Raw genomic sequence first — 22,155 nt, forward strand, 5'->3', positions numbered from 1 at the left:
TTAGTCACACAGGGTTATCCCGAGGGGCCACTTTAGCCAGCACATGGGACAAGTCCTAGAAGGCATAATACAGATTGCTTGCCTGCATTCCTCCATTGAAAACACCCTATCACACATACACTCCATTCATCACAGGGTGTCCCCTGTTCATTGTCCCAGCATTATCGATTATATGAGACATGTCAATAAAATTTCGCGACATGTATAATTCGAGATGTGCAGATGATATTGCCAGGAATGTAGATGAGATTGCAAGACGTGCAGATGAGATTGGGAGATATGTGGATGAGATTGTGATGTGTAAACGATATTGAGATGTTTAGATGAGATTGCGAGATGTGTAGAATAAATCAAGCACAGCTGCACTGCATAAAAGTATTTATTCATCTCACAGGACATTGTTGTACCAGGGCTTGAAATATAACACGGTGGTGTGCTCACTTGCAGCAACTTTCACGAAAACACTTTTAAGTGACCTCCAGACGTCACGACTCAGCATGTTAAATATACCATCACAAAATGCCTTATAAAATCACGGTTTACTATGAACTTCGTTTTGATATTAAAACACGCAAAGCAGTATCCCTGGAATACTACATTGCCCACTCTTCCACCAACGGCAAGAGTTGCTAGGATGAATCTTAACAGGCAGTCGACCACTTCACCACTTCACTGGTAACGAAGTCCGGAGAACACGCATGACGTCTAGTTCTGTTGCTTCCTCTTTTTAACCAATTCGGCCAAGAGCTTGTACCGGTTTGTGCAGTCATCCTGGAGAAAGAGATATTTGGGTCATGAATGTAATATAATGGATTACAATCAACATCTGAAAAAAAAATTCGTATACAACAAGCCTCCTACACATCTCATCGGTCACACAGTCTTCTGGGAGGGCAGTTTCTGCAGCATTGGTTCAATACAAACTCATCAACAGTCAGGCTTGTTTGAACCAATGTTAGCAAACTGGCAAATGGGCCCAAATTGGACACAAAACCGTATAAGATATACAAAAAAAGAATTACCAGCATATTCTACACAATGGCGCAAATTATTATTTTGTACATCATCTCTTGATGGTAATGAATTTTACTTCAAATCAAAGCTTTGCGTTTTCACCTTGGTTTTTCCTGGCACACATTTTGCGATCTTCTCCCATCGCTCCGCGGTTCCTCTCGGGAATTGTTGCAGTGCAAGTTCCAGCAACTTCTGTTGGTTCTGGCTCCAGGCTGGACCACCCTCTGCAGAGCCACCTGCGGACTGAACCCCTCCAGGCACTGGCTCCCCACTCCTCCCAGGTCGCTCCTCTTCTGCGTCATCATCCTCCTCCTCCAGGAAGTCCCTCTGCCTCCTCCCGCGTTGCCGCTCGGCACTGGCCCCATCGCTCGGTGGGGCGGCCCGCTCGGCAGGGTTGCCACCCTTCAGACGTCTCCGCCTGCCTCCACCGTCCCTTTTGCCAGCTGCCTCCTGGCCACCTTCATCCCTGTCGCCTTCCCCAGGCTCTCCGTCGCTCAGTTTCTCCGAGTTCCCACTGCTCCCTTCAGTCCTCCACATGTCTGCTTCCGTGTGATACTCATAATTTGGTGCCGTCTCTTCGGCTAAGGTGGCCAAAGGGACAGACTTGAGTGTGCTGAGCTTGGTGAGGCCTTGAATTAAATGCATGGGTTGAAGACCAAGTAAAAAAAAAGTGTAAATAACAGATTAATAATCCCCATTTGTGTTCATTCAACATGATGGGCCTATACAAAGTATTCTTATATCATCCTAGGTGGCTCAGCAGTAGATTGAGTGGCTTGAAATTTAAAGTCTGAGTTAAACATTCTGGGGTAGATAAAATTGGTACCACATTGCGAGGAAGCCAATAATGCTTATCCTATGGATATACTGCCCCCATTAGAGGAATGTGGAATTCCCACCCCTGGCTCAGGGCTGTAAATGGGAGAGGAGTACTGACCTCAATGCTCATTTTAGCAGAAAAACACTGACTTTTAACAAACATGATAAAACATGATAAAACAGATGCTGGGCTGCAACAAGGCATAATAAACAACCCAGTGCTATTGTTAGAGGTTTGTGAGGTCATTTAGAATCACTGTTCTTACATGGTTTAGCAGAGTAACCAATGTCTATCTGTTCATAGATTAAGTATGGGGATTTGGGCGAGGCATAGCTAAAAATAAAAAGTTATATTTAATCAATGTATTGTGTGTTTAACTGACAGACGTACCTGCTGTATGGGTAATTGATTCCTTGACTTGCTTTGCTTTAGTTGTAACCTTTGGTAAAAATAGAATTCAACAGATACACGTGTCTCTTAAACTGTTAATGATTTGTACTGATGTCTAGAATGCCTGCCTTGTGTATTCATGTCACTGTGATAAGAAGTTTGTTTGTCGCGTTAACTTGGGTCTGTATCCTGAGTGCGACGACGACGTGCATTTTCACAATAAATTCTAATTGTTGGGTTGAGTGGAAGAGGCCAGGACAGGCATATTCACTCTCAGTGCATTTTGACCGTGTAGAAAAATAGGCAACCGTGCTGATCGGAGATGCGGGTTCCTAAGTTAAAAACCAACCACGTGGCTCAGCGGTAGAGCAAGTGGCTCACAATTGACACCTTGTTGGATGGTTAAGTCAAATCCTGATTGGGGAAGTGGATGTAGCCCATCATCTCTTTGGGGTGGATACAATGATTGTGCGACATTGTGGGGAACTCTACAATGTTTAATACAATGTACTAAGTAATATATAGTATCGTAATTGTATAGTGAATATACAGCAGTGTGATATACATTAGGGTGGGTAGAATAATACATAGTGTAATATTACAATGGTGTATAATAATACAGTATATAATTTAATGTTGGGTTTGTCTATGGCAGTATATAGTACGGTGTAGACTCGTGTGATGTAAGAGAATAAAGTTTAGCTGGAAGCATATTATATTTTTTGCGACATAGAATTGTAATGTATTACTTACTGTTAGTAGCTAAGCTTAATGGAGAGTATATTTAGTATACTGATGATACTATGTAGTTTATACTTTAGTTGTTTACGTGGTGGTTTAGTTACTACAGCTACATACTATTAACATTCCTTCCCTTTATTAATGTTACCCCTATCCCCTCCCTTTGATGCTGCTAATCCTGCATAATGCACGGGCATAATGACTTTAAACCCCCTGCCAAACCTCCTACGCATTTCACAAGTAGTACTAATCGCATATCTGCATTTCCCATAAATATGCTAAATTCCTCTTGATATGCAAATTATTTTGTCAAGGCGCTCTTCCCCCCTCCATCCCAGCTTAAATAATCGCTCCAAGCCTGGGGTGTGTCATTCAGACTCTGTCTTCTCGACAGACCTGTTCTCCACCTGAGGATGGCTGCTTGCGTTGTGGCCGAAACGTTGTGAGAATTATTTTATTATGTTTTATTATTATTATTTTATTATTTCCATTCTACGTGACTTTACCGAAAGAACCAAGAAGAAGAAACTCTACAGTGGTTGTCCTATGGAAAGACTGGCCCTGTCATAAGAATGTGGAATGTCCACCACTGTCTCAGGGCTGACATGGGATAAGAGCACTTCCTCAATGTTTGAGCAACAAATCTTTTTTACTGACAAGATGGAATATTGCAGGGTTGCTAAATGGTAAACTGGTAACAGTATTGAGAATTGATTACCGATTTGGCAAGTCAGGAACCAATAATGGATTCTGGTGGAAATTATAGCAGCTCCCTTGTGTTCTGGAGATAATTCGAGACGTGGTATTAAACGGTTTCACCATATTTGTTCATGCGGTTACCAGTAACACAAAGTGTTAAAAAACACCAAATAATGCATACTAAGCCGCAATGGTATAGATCTAAAGATGATAGAGACTGACAAGATGATAAGGGCTGGCCCAGGGTGCGGTAATATCAGGGGGTCATGTGAGTGAGTGCTCCGGCATGCGTGCTACAACACAATGGAAACCTGTGCAACGGAGCGGCCAAGCTCATTGGCAATTCTCTCCCAGCGCCCCGGGGTGCCCCCGGGAAACTTCACCATGAGACGAGCCAGACGAGAGCCATCCTCCTCAGTCCACTCCTGATCCTGCTCAATAAAGAAAAATCCGGTCATGTGGCTCAGCGGTAGAGGGGAGTGGCTTGTGATCAGAAGGTTGCGAGTTCAAATCCTGGATGGGGTGGGGGGGGAAGGTTAACTCAACCTAACATCTCTATGGGGTTGATAAAATTACTACCACTTTGCAGGGATGTTAATAGAGGTTGTCCTATGCATAGACTCGCTCCAACCATAGTAACGTGGAATTTCCACATTTAAAAGGAGATGAGCACCGCATGAATGCATATTTGAGCAAACAAATCACTGACTTTGTACAACACTCATGGCACGTATCTAGTGACACAAATGTGAACCACCAACACATCACCTTGATGTGGCATGACTGTAAAAGTCAAGTTCAACTGTACTGCAGCAGTCACCTGCAGAAGTGAAAGGTGGTGTATTACAGGCCCAAATGCCCAACATGTCAAGCAGCCAGCAACAAACATCACTTTCAAAGCTGCAATAGATAAGAGTTAACATGTTTCACGGGTTGAGCAAGGTTATTATAAGAGCTTGGGAGGGAATTCCCAAGCAGAGCAGTGTGAGGGCAGAATCAGAAAGAGAAGAGTTGTGACCTGCAGTGTGGTGGTTGAACAGAGTGGATGGGATGGAGGAGTTTGGTGGACAGAGCCCTCAACAGAGGTGGAAGAATTAACGAGTGACCTTCACGGGACAGTGACCATGGTAGTAGCAATAGAACAGTAATAAGGAGGCAACCAGTGGGTGACTGGAGTAAATCAGTAAGTGTTACATCACCAATCAACAACCATAAAGAAATGGAAAATGGCAATGCTTTAGCATGTTCAGCTTCATTAACCTTACATGTACAATCTGCATATTCTCAGTACTTATATATCTCGTATACAGTCATTGGGCTCGGCATAGTGGTGAGACGTGTACCTTGTGTCTGTGCTCAGTTGGCTTCTCCTGGAGCCAGTCATCCAACTGCCTCTCCAGATCCTCCAAGGCTGGTGCGTCAAGTGGTAGGGGTGCACGGAGGCCCCCTAAAATGCCCTCTTTGCTTCCCAACTCTGGAATGGCCTCTAGCCGTGATCGCCGCTGCCTAGGCTGTCTTTTCTCTTCTGCAAGAAGCATTGAACATCCACGTACACAAGTGCACACACACAACCGTGTAAAGAACCACCTGCTTACCGAGATCGCATTGTGACTTAAAGCTATATAATCAATTATCTTTTACCTGTTACATCTTTAGACTGACACGGTGCCTCTGCTTCATATTTCCGCTTCTTCCAGCTTTGGTAGCAATGCACACAATCCTGTAGGGAAGATCACAGAGCAGGGAAGACATTCGGGCGTTCCAGCGGCAATCGTGTGTGCTGTGTCGTGGAACAAGCAGAACAGAACTTGGCATTGTACTCAGGACAAAGCCTTCACACGATTCTTATAAATTATCTGTGAATGCGCAAACACCTGAAAATCCACTGCTTCAAGATCCTGGATTACTCTTCCATCTGTATCATGGTTTGACGAGTTGACAATTCTGTATAACTTTATTTGCAGCTGTATTTGACACGTCATTTATTTGACACGTCAAATGTCATGTATTTGACACATGTCATGTTAAATACATGACATGTGTCAAATGTTGAGGTTTCTGTAACTTACTTTTAATTTTATTATGAATGGGTTTTAAAAGTATTTTCTCCAAGACAAATTTTGAACGAAGAAATGTATTTTAATGTATTAGAACATTTGTGCACTGTTTTTATTTATTCTGTAATGTCATTGTTTGCCCTGATTTTTATCGAGTTGTTTCTTCTCAGATTTTTATTTGGTGGTGTTCACTGTAATTAGTATTTGTTTATGCTCCAATATCTACTTGTTTCATTGCTGTAGTTGTTTTGTGTTATTGCTTGTCATTTAGTGATGCAGGTCACTCTCGCAATGAGACTGCTGGTCTCTTTCAGTTATCTCCTGGTTAAAAAAAACACTTTGAAACTTGAACTCACCTGATAGAGAGAGGGCAGAGACCTCAGCAGCAGGAGGAACTGCCGGCAAAAAATGCATGGTAGTAGATCTGAAAGTGTTGGCTTGACCAGAAGCCTGGAATTAACAAAAACACGAGCCATTCATTCCCTTCTCCTATATGTAGACTTTCACAACCAATTTTATGATTCGTAATTAGTTGCTTTTGGGTTAGATAATCTATGTATAATATTTAAACATTTACATTATACCTAAATGAACCCAAAAGAAACGAATTATGATTCCCTTTCCTCTTTGTACAAATATAGAACCTAATGCACAAGTGGAGAATCAGAGATTCTCGTGTGTGCAACTACGGCTAACAGCTGCACACCACGGACCATCTAACTTTATATTTAATTCACCAAATGCTCAAAGAAACTGAATAGCTATATTACTCACAATAATAGCTTTTTCATAAGCCACAAGAAAGATGACCAATACAAAGAACATGTGTGCTCATGCAGTTTATACCTTCTCACTTCTTCTGGGAGAGTCTCAATTATGTCTTCCTCCATTTCACTGCTTTTATTAAACTTCCGTTTCTTTTCTTTCCGGCGCTTGGTGAACACTTCTTGCTGCAAAAATAGAATGTTACAATTAGAGCTCGGAGAAAAAAGACGTTGGGAGGTAATTCCAAAGTGAAGCAGTGCAAGAGAAAAAGCGGAAAGACATGAGTTGTGACCTACAGTTTGGTGGTTGAACACAGCATGGATGTGAGGAAGCAGTCAGTGTGGTAGGCCGAGTTCTCAACATGGGTGGAGTAATCAATGAGTAAAGTTTAAAGGAACAGTAACCACAGTAATAGGAGAAGAGTGAAGAATTATTTTTGCAGGGGGCAAGATATAAGATTATTTTTCTGTTGTCTTGTACAGCATTGTCTGATGAAGTTTTGCATGAACGATGCTATATAAAATGTAATTATTAGTATTATTGAGGCAATTGACAACCCGTGAGCAAGTGACTGGAGTGATACACATTGGTGCAATGTCAAATACATTTGAAAGGTTTCATAATAAAGGCTTTTGGGTTAGATCGCGCAAGTATAAATTTGTCAAAACCCTCCACCACCCGACAAGGCCAATCAGCAAGGGATTTGTCATGTAAACAAAAAGACAAATAGTTACAACTTCAGCCCACCAGTGTGTTGCAGAGTGAATCCACAACATTTACAATTTGAGTACGACGTTTCGCTGGTAATTACATCCAGCATCATCGGGGGATTTGCCAGAATAGTGAAGCCCTCCACTTGCTCCCGGTTCTTAAATAGAGCAGCAGGGTGACTTCATCATTTAACCCAATCAGGTGCAGAGATCAGAGACGGAGGTATTGTAATTATATAATAGATTAGTAATCACTTAATTGTTATGATTCCTCTATAAGGAGTTGTATTGTGTATTATTTAATAACTGAACCCAATCACTATACCCAATCAGGTGCAAAAATCAGAGATGGAGGAGGGGGGGAGGGGTTATTGTAATTATATACTAGTTAGTAATCAGTTAATTAGTATGTGTTTCCCCTTATAAGGAATTGTAATATGTATTATTGAATAATACGCTTCCAGACCGCACTAAGCCTGTCGCTGTCGGAGCGTTTAAAACTATTTATATTTCTCTCTTTCAATTGATTCTCTAATAAGTCTTGGCCAATAATAATTCGTTTTACATAACACTTCAAGGTTATCAAAATCAATTGAGTGGCCTTGTTGGCAAGCATGTTCTGCCACAGTTGTGTTTGAGATACTTGAATATTTATTTGGTGTTCTTTTAGGCTTACGCTGATGTTACGTCCCGTCTATCCAATATAGCATCTGCCACATAAACAATTAATCCGATATACACCTTCTGTTGATAATTTAGGTAATTCATCTTTAGTACAAGATACTAGTTTTAGAATTGTGTCCTGTACCAAATCTAACTTTATTTTTGTTTTGCGTTTGCAAAACACGGGCTAATTTGTTAGTGACTCCTGAGATATATGATACTTTAATTGTTTTAATAATCTGATCACTTTCAGCAGTGTTGCTTTGCAATTGTGATTTGGCATTCAGTGCTGTTAATTTGAGCATTATTGTAGCCATTCTGTCGTGCTTCTTTAACATGTTTAATCTCTCTCCCTAGACTTTCACCTTCTGACACTGTTTTAGCCCGATGTATGAGCGTCTTGATAAGAAAGGATTTCTGAGCCGGGTGATGATGCAAATCTGCATTCAGATAGGCATCAGCGTGCGATCCCTTTCGGTAAACGCTGTGTGTCATTTTTCCATTTAGGCCATGTCCAAGCAAAATATCTAGGAAAGGGAGTGTGTTATTCACCTCCATTTCCATGGTGAACTGGATGGCCAGGTTTTGTGCATTGAGATGATTTAGAAATTCAAACAGGAAAAAGTGTGTACCAGCTCAAAGCGTCGCTCCAGGTAGACCGACCAGGCCACAAGGTAATGGCCCACAGTAAGGATGAGGAAAAGGAGGAGTGAAAACTCAGTGAGACCCATCTTGCGCACGCGTCGGATGTAGAAGACTGTGTCCCTCCAATCCGGCAGCCCATTTTGCAGAACTATATCATATCTGCACACCAGAGCCAAAGTGTGCACATTAATTTCTTGTGTTATATGGCCAATTCTAAGAATTAAAAACATGCTTGTGATCTTACACATTCTAAATGAGCAAGGGTATTTTCTCAATTCATCAACCAATATCTGCCAGGTATTTTGTAACACATCACATTTGAGAAGTGCTGTTTAAAACATGTGCTCCCAGAAATTCGTGTGGCTGATGGTATGTGGAAAAATACATAATTTTTTTTGTGAACAGAAATGTTGTGTATTGTTTATTTATTTAAATTTGAGAAATGAAGTTGTGTTTACACAGTTGCTGTGCACTGGGCCAAAGGTGGCAGCAACAGCACTATCATAGTTGTAACAGATAAGAGTGAACACATTTCTTAAATTGAGCAAGGTTATTATAAGACCATGAGAATAGAAACAATGGGAGGGAATTCTAAAGGGGCGCATAGAGGGCAGAAGAAAGATTTTGCCGTGCAGTGTGATAGCTAAACAGTGGGGATGAGACAAACAGTCTGGTACACTGAGTATCTAGAGTTTTTCTCTCTCTTGGCGTGAGTGAATACTCTGCGCATTACATGTTGTGATTATTAACAGGGGAAGCGGAATCAATGAGTGATGTTCACAGGAACAGTAACCATGGTTGTAGCAACAGAAGAGTGACAGGAGGTGAGTGACCGCCAGTGACTGGAGTGAATCAGTGAGTGCTGGATTACAATCACTCTATTTTATGTTGAATTCTATCAAGTGAAGTGATGTAGGAGCTGGATGCTCCACCCAGATATGGCAACAGTGTTCCAGCTCCGGCCGAATTTGTCTTTGCATTAATGGAGTACAGCGTTAAATATCAGACGAGTACTGGCGCTCAAGAGGCAGACGGCACGGAGCACTGCCCCGGGGAAGCACAGTGCATGCCGCTCTGCTTTTCTGGCCAGGACACGCACCTCCCTCTCTTGTCCTCATCCTTCAGTACGTCGTAAATGGCGACGAGCTGTAACAAGACGCACAGCAGTTACTGTGCTGAGATGAGCACAGGTGTTGCATTACTCGTTACGAAAGCCAGATGATTAAACCTTCACATGCATAACATTCCTTGACTTCAGACTATTCCCAACATCCAATATTTCTTTGTTGCTGATTGACAAAAGTGCAATAATCACCATAAATGCATGTTTAAGTTTCTGTAATGTAATTTTACGTCTATTTGGAGTGTGAAAAGTAATTGCACTGCGAGTGGTTTTCCTTTCACATTAATTACAATTCGTGCAACACGTTTTTTTTCTATGATATCTAATTGGTTTCTTAATTGTTATGCTTGTTTTATATGTTCTTGCTTTTGTCATTTTGGTGACCCAGGTAACTTGCAAATGAGCCTCTTTCCTGATCTCTGGAGTTCTGACCTGATTCCACAAATAAACTTGATATTCGAAAGCAAGACCAAACCTGTCTGAAGAGCATCTCTGCGTTGTCCTGCTTGTTCTTGTCAGGATGGAGGAGAAGGGACATGCGGCGGTACGCCTTGCGGATCTCGCTGGGGGGAGCCGCCTATGGAGGAGACGTAACACAGGGTAGGTAGGTTACGTGCAGTTGCAGACCAACAGGCTGTGCCACCCGGCTGTTAGCCACCGACACCGACAAATTAACATTACAGAGCATGGGTCCTCTCCATCTGCACTTTCAGCGAGCAGACATCTCCTGCACCATCACTGAACAGACATCTCCTTCTGCACTACCACTTTGTAGACATCTCCATATGCACCATCAATGTTCATGCAACATATCCACCTGCAGAATAAACACACAATAGTATATGCGGCATCAAGGTATACTGCGGTAGGGAAAGCACACGCCATTCCCAGTAGTATATTAACCATCAATAATTCCAACGAATGTCCCAAGGCCCCCCCCCCCCCCCCCAGTACCTGGTCAATGCCAAGGACATCGTAGAAATTCCTTTGCACCTCCTCCACCAGATCGAACAGTTCCATGTCCGTGGCGTCCCACGCAGCCACACACGTCAGCATTGGGCCCAGGGCCACCAAAGGCAGAAGCAGCATCAGGCCTAGGCCATTTGGACCCCACGGGGGCCCTGAAGCCCGCATGGCCCAGTTACTAGGGGGGGAGGACGAGGGGGAGATTGGGAATAAGGGGCCCAACTCGGGCAACCACGGTGGGCCTCCTCAACGAGCCAATGCGGCCACTCAGGGCCCACGAATAATAATCAGGGCCCCGTGGCAAAAAGCCTCGGAGCCGTGTCTCGTTGCGTGGACTGGAGTCGCGGCTGTCGCTGTGTTGTCGATTGTTGCTGCCGCTGCTGTTGTTTGTTGTCGATTGTTGTCGTTCGTTGTTGTTACTTTATTCCTGTTCTTTAACGCGAGGCCACAGGCAGGCGCCGGCTGCTGCCAGGCCGGGCCGCTACCTTTAACCCCGAATCCCTGACGCCGACTGCCGCTCCTCCTCTTCCTCCCGCCGCTCGGGGCCTCCTCCTCTTCCTCCCCACTTCTCCTGCTTCAAGGCTTCCTTCTCCTACCCGAGGCCACAGTGCGGAGGAGAGAGAGGAGAGAGAGGAGAGGCGTGAGAGACGATGACGGATATGGAGCTGTCGGGCTCGGCGCGCCTCGGCGTGGAGCTGAGCGCCGACCCGGGGCTGATGGACGCGGCCGCGTTCCGCGCCGCGGTGCGGGGCGCGTACGCGGCGCTCGGCGATACAGAGACCGGCGGTGAGGCGGGGGGTGAGGTGAGAGGGGTGAGGTGAGAGGGGTGAGGTGAGAGGGGTGAGGTGAGAGGGGTGAGGTGAGAGGGGTGAGGGTCCTAGGAGTGAGGTGATCGAGCCGAGGGGTCTTCCGCCGAGGTTAAAATCCTACCTGACTCACACAGCCAACTCCTCACGCTCACTCACCCAACCACCTCTTAGCCCAACCACTCACACAACCACTCACCCGACAGACAGACGGCCTTGTGGTTGTGGCGTCCAACTGGTCGCGGAGCGGAGGAGCGGGGTGAGTGGTGGTCGCGGAGGAGCGGGGTGAGTGTTGGCCTCGTCTCGTGGCCGTGTTCCTCACCCCGTGTTCCTCACCACAGGGAGCCGCAGTGCGGAGGAGTCATCGGGTGGCGCAGCCGTGAGCGCGGCCACCCTCAAGCTGTGCCACTCGGGGCTGCTCGCCTCTCGCCCTGGAGGCCGCTCGACACGGCCTCGACCCCGCTCGGCTCGGGTGAGGGGCAGCACTCGAGCCGGAGCCCACCCACCGACCGACCGACCCACCAACCAACCAACCAACCCACCCACCAACCACCAACCCACCCACCAACCAACCAACCCACCCACCCACCACCACCACCCACCCACCCAACCAACCCACCCACCCACCCACCAACCCACCAACCACCCACCAACCCACCAACCAACCACCCACCAACCAACCCACCCACCAACCGACCAACCCACCAACCACCCACCACCACCAACCACCAACCACCAACCACCACCCACCAACCAACCAACCCACCAACCAACCCACCCACCAACCGACCACCCACCAACCAACACACCACCACCAACCCACCACCCACCACCAACCAACCAACCCACCACCACCAGACTCACCACCCACCCACCACCAACCCACCCACCCACCAACCAACCCACCCACCCACCACCAACCAACCCACCAACCCACCCACCCACCAACCAACCCACCCCACCACCCACCAACCAACCCACCCACCCCACCCACGCAACCACCCACCACCAACCCACCCACCACCAACCACCCAACCAACCCACCCACCAACCGACCAACCCACCCCCAACCCACCAACCACCCCCAACCAAACCAAGCCCACCAACCCCACCAACCAACCACCAACCCACCAACCCACCAACCACCAACTCCCACCCACCCACCAACCAACCCACCCACCAACCAACCCACCCACCCCCCACCACCAGACAACCACCCACCCACCCACCCACCAACCCCCAACCAACCAACTCACCAACCACCCTACCAACCAACCCACCCACCAACCAACCCACCACCAACCACCAACCCCCCACCCACCCCCCCCCACCCCCAACCAACCAACCCACCAACCAACCCACTAACCAACCCACCCACCAACCAACCCACCCACCCAACACCACCCACCAACCCAACCCACCCCCCCCACCAACCCACCCCCCAACCAACCCCCCCCACCCACCAACCACCAACCCACCAACCCCACCAACCCACCAACCCACTAACCAACCCACCCACCAACCACCCACCCACCAACCAACCCACCCACCCACCAACCCACCCACCCACCCACCAACCACCACCCACCACCCACCCACCAACCCACCCACCCACCAACCACCCACCACCACCACCCACCCACCCACCACCCACCAACCACCCACCCACCACCAACCCACCCACTAACCCACCCACCCACCAACCACCCACCCACCCCCCCCCACCACCACCCACCAACCACCAACCACCCCCCCACCCACCCCCCACCCACCAACCCCCAACCCACCCACCCCACCCACCCACCAACCAACCACCCACCCAGCCCACCAAACGCAACCAACCAACCAACCCAACCCACCCACGGCCAACCAACCGCACCCACCCACCCACCAACCACCCACCCACCACCAACCCCCACCACTATCAAACCTAACGCAACCACCCCACCAACCACCCACCCCCACCACCACACCAACCCAACCACACCCACTCCACCCACCCACCCTACCCACCCACCAACCAACCAACCAACAACCACCCACCAACGCAACCAAAACCACCCACCAACCCACCCCACCACCACCCACCCACCCAACCAACCAACCCAACTCCACCATCAACACAACCAACCACCCACCCAACCACCCAACCACCAACCACCCACCAACCAACCAACCCACCCACCACCCACCCCACCAACCCACAAAACCCACCCCACCAACCAACCACCACCCACTAAACCACCAACGCACGCCAGACAACCCACCCACCCACAACCAACCCACCCACCCACCGAACCCACCCACAACACCCACCCACCAACCACCCACCAACCCAACAAACCACCACCACCAACCAACCCACCCACCCACCCACCCACCACACCACCCAACCAACCAACCAACCAACCAACCCACCCACCAACCAACCCACCAACCCACCCACCAACCAACCAACCCACCAATCAACCCACCCACCAACCAACCAACCCACCCACCAACCACCCACCCACCAACCAACCAACCCACCCACCACCCCCAACCCACAAACCCACCCACCCACCAACCCACCAACCAACCAACCAACCCACCAACCCACCCACCCACCAACCAACCCACCCACCCACCAACCCACCCACCAACCCACCACCAACCCACCCACCCACCCACCAACCCACCCACCCACCAACCCACCAACCCACCCACCCACCCACCCCCCACCAACCCACCAACCCACCCACCACCAACCCACCCACCAACCCACCAACCAACCAACCACCCACCAACCCACCCACCCACCCACCACCAACCAACCCACCCACCAACCCACCCACCCACCACCAACCACCACCACCAACCCACCCACCCACCAACCCACCCACCCACCAACCCCCCACCCACCAACCAACCCACCACCAACCCACCCACCAACCACACCCCCCACCCACCACCACCCACCCACCACCAACCACCCACCAACCACCCACCACCACCCACCCACCAACCACCCACCCACCAACCACCCACCCACCAACCACCCACCAACCAACCACCCACCCACCAACCACCCACCCACCCACCAACCAACCATCCACCCACCCACCCACCAACCATCCACCCACCCACCAACCATCGACCCACCAACCACCCACCCACGAACCAACCAACCACCCACCAACCACCCACCCACCCACCCACCAACCATCCACCCACCCACCCACCACCCACCCACCACCCACCCACCAACCACCCACCCACCAACCACCCACCCACCAACCACCCAACAACCACCCACCCACCATCCACCCACCACCCACCCACCAACCACCCACCCACCAACCACCCGCCAGCCACCTGCCAGCCACCCACCCACCTACCAGCCACCCACCCACCAGCCACCCACCCACCCACCAGCCACCCACCCACCATCCACCACCAACCACCCACCACCACCACCCACCCACCAACCACCCAACCAACCAACCACCCACCAACCAAACAACCACCCACCCACCCACCAACCATCCACCCACTAACCACCCAACCCACCCAACCCAACCCAACCACCCAACCCAACCCACCAAGAAAGCCTGACTGCAAATAAGACACTCATTGTCTAAGCCGGCGAAGAGTTTGAACGTGTTGAACCAATGCCACTGAAAATATGGGATGTATAAAAACTTCACCGTTATTTTGTTATTTTGAGGGAGGGATGTGGGAAGGAGGTTATCTGCTTATTTTTGGTCCTGCCAAGAAAGGTGTTTTATCTATTTCACCTGTACAACTTTACTCGGACTAAATGTTTGTTCATTACAAATTATGACTTTTGTTTTTCCAGGCAATGGATGGAGGATTTTAAGTTCAGCGCTGACCGAGTGGCAATATTTACTACAGCTTACCAGGTATGTCCTGGACATGTTGTGAACACACTTGTTGACTGTGAAACTAAGTTATGGAGATGGGTGGAAATTGGATCTGCCAAATTACAGACGTGGGGTTTGAGTAATATTTGCATAGCCATGATCAGTCCACTGCTGGATGAAGGCTTTCTGAAAGCGCCACCTCTCACGATCCTGCAATGCTACAATCCATCCAGCACAAACTGATTTCATTGCTCCGATCTTCTCGGTCAGATTCCATTCCTTGTCTGCCACTCCGTTACTATTCTTGACCATTATCCATCAAAGCCATGTAACATCCTAAACTTATTATCAGCACAAACGTTATTAATATTAAACACCTAATAATTTGTTTCTGATAGAGCAGCCTATCCACCGGAGCCGATCACAGCACTCTATACACAAAAAGCAACTTGCATCACATTTCATCTTGAACATTTCAAGGGAGGACCAAGTGCCAGTTTCCCCTGTGCGGCACAAGGTGACTTGGCACTTGCCTGTAAGTGGCCTTAGTGTGCCAGTAGGGGGCGATACTCACTTTGCTTATTCCAAATTGGTAATATTCAGGTAATTTTCGAATGCGGTAAATTTGAACCATGATGCTGGCACACAAGAATAATGCAGCGTGCACAAATTATTATGAGTAATTTGTATTGTGTTATTTGTGTCTCATAACCTGCTATGAAATACTGTAAACCCATGCATTATCTGCCCACAGGATAATCTAGCTGATATGATACTGCTGCTTGGACGGTAAGTCTGACATGTAGTATACTTGTTAATGGAATTATTCTTTACTATTACTACTCAAGGCAGAAAGTTATACCATGAAATGATTTTGCAGTAAGCTCAAAGAATGCAAATCCATGGGTAATTATAATAAAACCTAGTTAAAGTAAATACGCAGACAATACGCCTCCTTTCCATATCCGTCATTAAAAAATATAGTTTTTTTTAACACATCCTGTCAGCCACACGGTCTTCTGGGAGTTTATCATTTCAGCTGCATTGGTTTAACACTGCTGATCAGACGCTGAATTTATAAAACCAGAGTCAGGCTGCCTTGAACCGATGCTGGCAAACTGCCAGAAGTTCATAGGAAAGGGGCCCCCCTCTTTGTTAGATATGGGTCTTAGTTCGACGCAAATATATATTATACATAACACAATCATCATTAGCGTCATTGTAGAGAATATAATTACAACAATTGAATACCTGCAGAAATTATAGTTGCAATGGATATGTTTACTGAGCCTTTTACATTAAAATATACTTTAAATTTTACATTTGAAATGAGCCTTTGAATTTCCCAACTCTGAACAGGGAGAAGATATTTTGCTATGTTTGTTATAAGTGTCATATCTGGATTCCCTATGTATTGATACCCATGGAAAATGCAGATTGGGTCACTCACCACGGACACTTGTTGATGTCACCTGGCGTCTGGATTACCACATTAAGGTGTGTGAACATAGCATGACTGCACATTATAACATTCCCAATAAGTAAGATTTTAGCAATTTGTAAAGGTGAAGATAATAGTGCAGTCCTGCAATTGCATGCTCATTCCATTGCTGGCAGAAGGCCCTCAACTAAAGCCAAGTCTAGATGGAATTTGGCCTACTCTTCCACGTTGACCGCATGTGTTGGAAAAGTTAGGTGTGCTCTCACTTTGCCCCACCACACACAATCAACCGATTGACCATGGTGCATCCATTCATATTGCTGGGTGGGGAGCAGAGGCGATGGGGAGGATTTGAGAATTTGAACGATGGTTCCAACTGCTTCGCCGGGAGATCGAATAGAACCAGTGACCTGGATCGCAAGTCCAGCCTAACCATTACACCACTGTGGCAGTTCCTTACAGATGATACGGATTATAAAATAGCAGTCGTTCTGTGAAGACTGCCCTTCGCTGAAATGTTTAAATATCATGTTATGTCATTTGCAGTGATGTGGTATAGCATTTTACAATGTTTATGTTTAGCAGCTGTTATAACTTGTGTCTTCACTACCTTTTAGAACAGTCATCTGCAGAAGGTTGATGAGCCATACTACCAGATCACCTTACACACAGAGGTGAGAAGAGATTATCTCTCTTTGCTCATAGGTATTTACACATTTACAGGCAGTGTCTAGATGGTGAGGTGCATTGTTGGTGCTTAATACATCGTTGTGTGTGCCGATATTCTGTGCCCTAGGTTGGATGTGAAGCTTCACTCTGTCCTGTAACATTCACTTGCAACAGGGAGCAACTCCAGGTATGGAACTTATAGAACAGCAACTTAATACAAATTTAGTTTTGGGTTGGGCCAGATACTAATGCTAATTGTGGTTGTGAGAATAGTTTTTCAACTTACCATTGAGCTGAAATGATAATAATTGGTGGGTTCAATGCTTTCACACGTGACAATTTGATTTGTTTGGCTATGTTCATTGGTGGAGGGTCTTATGACACACATTTGGCCAGATCATTACCTGGCCCACTAAGAAATAAATTATGAATCAAATTGTTGGCTCAATAATTTGATGCATAGTTCATAATTTAAAGAAAACATAAAATGTAACTGGGAATGGCCAAATACCCTGCTGTAAAAAAGTGCTGCCAATTACCCTATTTGGATTACACATCGCCTCCGACTGCAACATCGCCCTCTACTGTGAAATCTTGGGAAGACTCCTGAAAACAGTCTTGAGGCTCGGTGAGGCTTTTCTGGGTCAACAAGCGTCGTGTTGAGTTTTGTTATTTGTGCTCATGCGTCACTGCCAACCCAGTATCAACAAATACAAAGATATATTCCTGCAGTCACGAAAGCTTCAAATCATATATTTTACAGTTTTGTGTCGAACCAGGACCCATATCTAAGAGGGTCCTTGCCTGTAAACAAACACCTGGCAGTTCACCAGCAGTGGTTTAATCAAGCCTGATTGCTGAGGGGATACCGAATGACACAACTGGTCTAGAGTTTGCTTGAATTAAACCAATGCTGCTGAAATTGGAGTGTATAAAAAAATGGATGTGGAGAGAGACGGATATGGGAAGGAGGCATATAAACTGATTCTTATTTTGTCTAAACATGATAATGCTGTGACTTGATTTGTGATGTATGCACACTAGAGTGATGCATTACTTTGTTTTATATAATCACAGAAACTGTGCCGTATGTAGGATCTGCTGGGAAAACTCAAAGACGCGGCCAAGAGTCTAGAGAAGGCAGCCCAAGTCTGAAGTTGTCACAATGGCTGGCTGGGAAAGCGGCAACAAAGTCCCACACCCTTAATGAAGTCTCCACTCGCACCTGGTGCTCTTCCAACAACTCTCTCGACGTGCCTTGGCCTTGACACATGCATATTATGTTCTTAAGCAGCATTAGTTTTACAAGGTGTTTTCATCGTCCTTTTGGAGTGATAAAAATATCCAAAAATGTTCAGTGATATCGCTTTAGTTAGTATATAAAACGGAAGTTAATAAGATTCACCATACAATTTTGGCTCAGGCCACGTAACGATCTGGCAAAAATAAAGTTGCAAGACCCTCCACTATACGACACGGCCAAACTAAATTAAATTGTCACGTGTGCAATAATGGTCAGGTCACGTACTGGTCAGATCTTTGTGTGGCCTTACCCAAAAGTCAATTATGAATAATAGCATTGGCTGCAAATGCCTATGTGTGACATTTAATAAAGAAACTGTATGGTCTACTTTTAAATAAATAGTATACTGTGCAGTGAAAAGGCAATGCAATGTTTATTTGAAGGCCCAAGCATTCACTTGACATTTGCATAATTGTTATGACACTTCTCTTTGGATTGAAATGTGGATGTTTAAAACATCCAAGTTCCACATGTACTCCTAGAAATACCGTTTCACGTGCTCAATGATTCATATTTTACATGGGAGGTTAGGAAGTGTGAAACATTATTTAAAATTAAACCATTGATGTATGACTTTCCTCTAATATGAACATGTGGAAATGTGTGTGATACATAGTGTTTGTTACAATGTTTGAAGAGAGGCACGTGACCTGCAGTTCTGCATTGTTAGAGCCCACGCTGAACACTGCCGCTTGTGAATTTCATGGTTGCAGACGCATGGTGTGTTGCATTTGTTTTACAAGGCCAATGTACATGACGTTCAAAACGCAGTGGTGGGCGGGAGATATATTATTCCAGATTACAAAACACGCGTTGAATTTAATTTTTAAAGCACTTGTGATTTTTAGAGGGTGACATAGCAGGATTTTGAGGACTAATCTCAGCTGACCTTTCCTGGAGACAATGGTAATCGTGGAAAGATCAGGATGACACTTCTGGGTTTGACCCGGACCGTCTGGCAATTGACCTCTGGGTGGCAGAAATAGATTTTGTACTGAGATCTCAGTATTATGTTGAACTTTAATGTAGCATTCTGCACAGTTTTGATGATAGACCCAGGCTGACTGGGAAATAGGTCTGGGTTTGACCTGTGGTAAAGATGGCCATGTTCCTGGGAGATTGGCACAAACGAGACGGGGTCTTGGGAGGGAGTACCAGTAATCTCACCGGTTCGAAGCGGGATGGTTTGTTATCATTAAATTGCTTCGTTCAGATTGCATTCCGATATTCCCTATACAGTTATGATGATGGTGTCTGCACGTCAGGGGTTGTCCGCCTATGTCCATGGGTAATTTAAGTTGGTGACAATGCAGCTGTGTGTTTAGTTTCAACTGCTGTGTGATGCTCATGAGTTATGATTATATTAAATACGTTGAAATCTGCATTTGTGGTGTGTGCAGTTCCGAGGCTGCATGATGTTCTGGGGTTGTGCTGTATGTGCGAGTCTTGCTGTGAGTGCTGTCTCTATGCGGCGAGTGGTGTCGATGCTGTTTTTGCTGTGGGTGCTGCCTCTGCTGCAAGTGCTGTGCTGTATTTGCTGTAAGTGCTGTTTTCATGCTGTCTGTGCTGTGTATGCTATGAGTATGTTATGTCTGTTGTGGGCGTTGTCTGCTTTGAGTGTTGTATCTGCTGTGTGCTCTGAGCGCTGTCTGTGCTGAGTTATGTGCGTGCTCTCTGTGCGCTGAGTGCTGTATTGTGTCTGTGCCTGTTTCGTGTCTGCTGTCTGTGCTGTGCGTGTGCTGCGAGTGCTGTCTCGTGTCTGCTGTCTATGCTCTAGGTGCTGTCTGTGTTGTGAGTGTGGTCTGTGCTGTCCATAATGCGAGTGCTGTCTGTGCTGTGTGTCTGTGCTGTGTCTGTGCTGTGTCTGTGCTGCGTCTGTGCTGTGTCTGTGCTGTGTCTGTACTGCGTCTGCGCTGACTGTGCTGTGTGTCTGTGCTGCGTTTGTGCTGTCTGTGCTGCGTTTGTGCTGTCTGTGTTGTGTCTGTGCTGTGTCTGCGCTGTCTGTGTCTGCTGTGCTGTGTCTGTGCTGTCTGTGCTGTATCTGTGCTGCGTCTGCGCTGTCTGTGCTGTGGCTGTGCTGTGTGTCTGTGCTGTGTCTGTGCTGCGTTTGTGCTGTCTGTGCTGTGTCTGTGCTGCGTCTGCGCTGTCTGCGCTGTGTCTGTGCTGTGCTGTGTGTCTGTGCTGTGTCTGTGTTGTGCCTGTGCTGTGTCTGTGCTGTCTGTGTCTGTGTTGTGTCTGTGCTGTCTGTATCTGTGCTGTGTCTGTGCTGTGTCTGTGCTGCGTCTGTGCTGTCTGTGCTGTGTCTGTGCTGTGTCTGTGCTGCGTTTGTGCCGTCTGTGCTGTCTGCTGCGTCTGCGCTGTCTGTGCTCTGTCTGTGCTGTGCTGTGTGTCTGTGCTGTGTCTGTACTGTGCTGTCTGTACTGTGTCTGTGCTGTGCTGTGTCTGTGCTGTGTCTGTGCTGTGCCTGTGCTGTGCCTGTGCTGTGCTGTGCCTGTGCTGTGTCTGTGTCTGTGCTGTGTCTGTGTCTGTGCTGCGTTTGTGCCGTCTGTGCTGTGTCTGTGCTGCGTCTGCGCTGTCTGTGCTCTGTCTGTGCTGTCTGTGCTGTGTGTCTGTGCTGTGTCTGTACTGTGCTGTGTCTGTGCTGTGTCTGTGCTGTGCCTGTGCTGTGCTGTGTCTGTGCTGTCTCGTGTCTGTGCTGTGCTGTGTCTGTGCTGTGTCTGTGCTGTGCTGTGTCTGTGCTGTGTCTGTGCTGTGCCTGTGCTGCGTCTGCGCTGTCTCGTGTCTGTGCTGTGCTGTGTCTGTGCTGTGTCTGTGCTGTGCCTGTGCTGTGCTGTGTCTGCGCTGTCTCGTGTCTGTGCTGTGTCTGTGCTGTGTCTGTGCTGTGTCTGTGCTGTGCTGTGTCTGTGCTGTGTCTGTGCTGCGTCTGCGCTGTCTCGTGTCTGTGCTGTGTCTGTGCTGTGTCTGTGCTGTGCCTGTGCTGTGCTGTGTCTGCGCTGTCTCGTGTCTGTGCTGTGCTGCGTCTGTGCTGTCTCGTGTCTGTGCTGTGTCTGTGCTGTGCCTGTGCTGTGCTGTGTCTGCGCTGTCTCGTGTCTGTGCTGTGCTGTGTCTGTGCTGTCTCGTGTCTGTGCTGTGTCTGTGCTGTGCCTGTGCTGTGCTGTGTCTGTGCTGTGTCTGTGCTGCGTCTGCGCTGTGCTGTGTCTGTGCTGTCTCGTGTCTGTGCTGTGCTGTGTCTGTGCTGTGCCTGTGCTGTGCTGTGTCTGTGCTGTGTCTGTGCTGCGTCTGCGCTGTGCTGTGTCTGTGCTGTCTCGTGTCTGTGCTGTGCTGTGTCTGTGCTGTGTCTGTGCTGTGTCTGTGCTGTGCCTGTGCTGTGCTGTGTCTGTGCTGTGCCTGTGCTGTGCTGTGTCTGTGCTGTCTCGTGTCTGTGCTGTGCTGTGCTGTGTCTGTGCTGTCTCGTGTCTGTGCTGTGCTGTGTCTGTGCTG

The 22,155-nt window shown here is 47.5% G+C and overlaps 2 protein-coding genes across 2 annotated transcripts; one reads left to right on the forward strand and one right to left on the reverse strand.

The window, feature by feature from the left end:
- Positions 1-361: 361 nt before the first annotated feature.
- Positions 362-11,036, reverse strand: DNAJC1 (DnaJ heat shock protein family (Hsp40) member C1). Its single transcript, XM_061554767.1, has 12 exons — positions 10,582-11,036; positions 10,103-10,204; positions 9,604-9,650; positions 8,492-8,663; positions 6,568-6,671; positions 6,078-6,171; positions 5,306-5,384; positions 5,008-5,189; positions 3,976-4,095; positions 2,225-2,273; positions 1,117-1,643; positions 362-771 (listed from the first exon to the last, which is right to left on the reverse strand). Exons 1-12 carry the CDS (start codon positions 10,759-10,761, stop codon positions 706-708), a joined length of 1,722 nt encoding a protein of 573 aa, XP_061410751.1. The 5' UTR covers positions 10,762-11,036; the 3' UTR covers positions 362-705.
- A 93-nt stretch (positions 11,037-11,129) lies between these two features.
- Positions 11,130-20,057, forward strand: COMMD3 (COMM domain containing 3). The gene is given in 9 exon segments (XM_061554768.1): positions 11,130-11,379; positions 11,741-11,823; positions 11,825-11,871; positions 15,238-15,301; positions 16,017-16,051; positions 16,699-16,759; positions 17,321-17,377; positions 17,500-17,559; positions 18,468-20,057. Coding segments are annotated over 9 exon segments (603 nt in total). The 5' UTR covers positions 11,130-11,243; the 3' UTR covers positions 18,528-20,057.
- Positions 20,058-22,155: the final 2,098 nt, after the last annotated feature.

The sequence above is a fragment of the Lethenteron reissneri genome, chromosome 20 (assembly GCF_015708825.2).
Source record: "Lethenteron reissneri isolate LAM-NWPU_2019-01 chromosome 20, ASM1570882v1, whole genome shotgun sequence".
NCBI classification, from domain to species: Eukaryota; Metazoa; Chordata; class Hyperoartia; order Petromyzontiformes; family Petromyzontidae; genus Lethenteron; species Lethenteron reissneri.

What these genes read in the sequence shown, in the direction of transcription:
- DNAJC1 (XM_061554767.1), bottom strand. Translation starts at nt 10,761, where the DNA reads ATGCGGGCTTCAGGGCCCCCGTGGGGTCCAAATGGCCTAGGCCTGATG. An exon ending in CTCTGCCCTCTCTCTATCAG is followed by an intron (nt 5,385 to 6,077) that starts GTGAGTTCAAGT and finishes TCTTCCCTACAG; the next exon opens with GATTGTGTGCATTGCTACCA. An exon ending in CAACTGAGCACAGACACAAG is followed by an intron (nt 4,096 to 5,007) that starts GTACACGTCTCA and finishes TTTATTGAGCAG; the next exon opens with GATCAGGAGTGGACTGAGGA.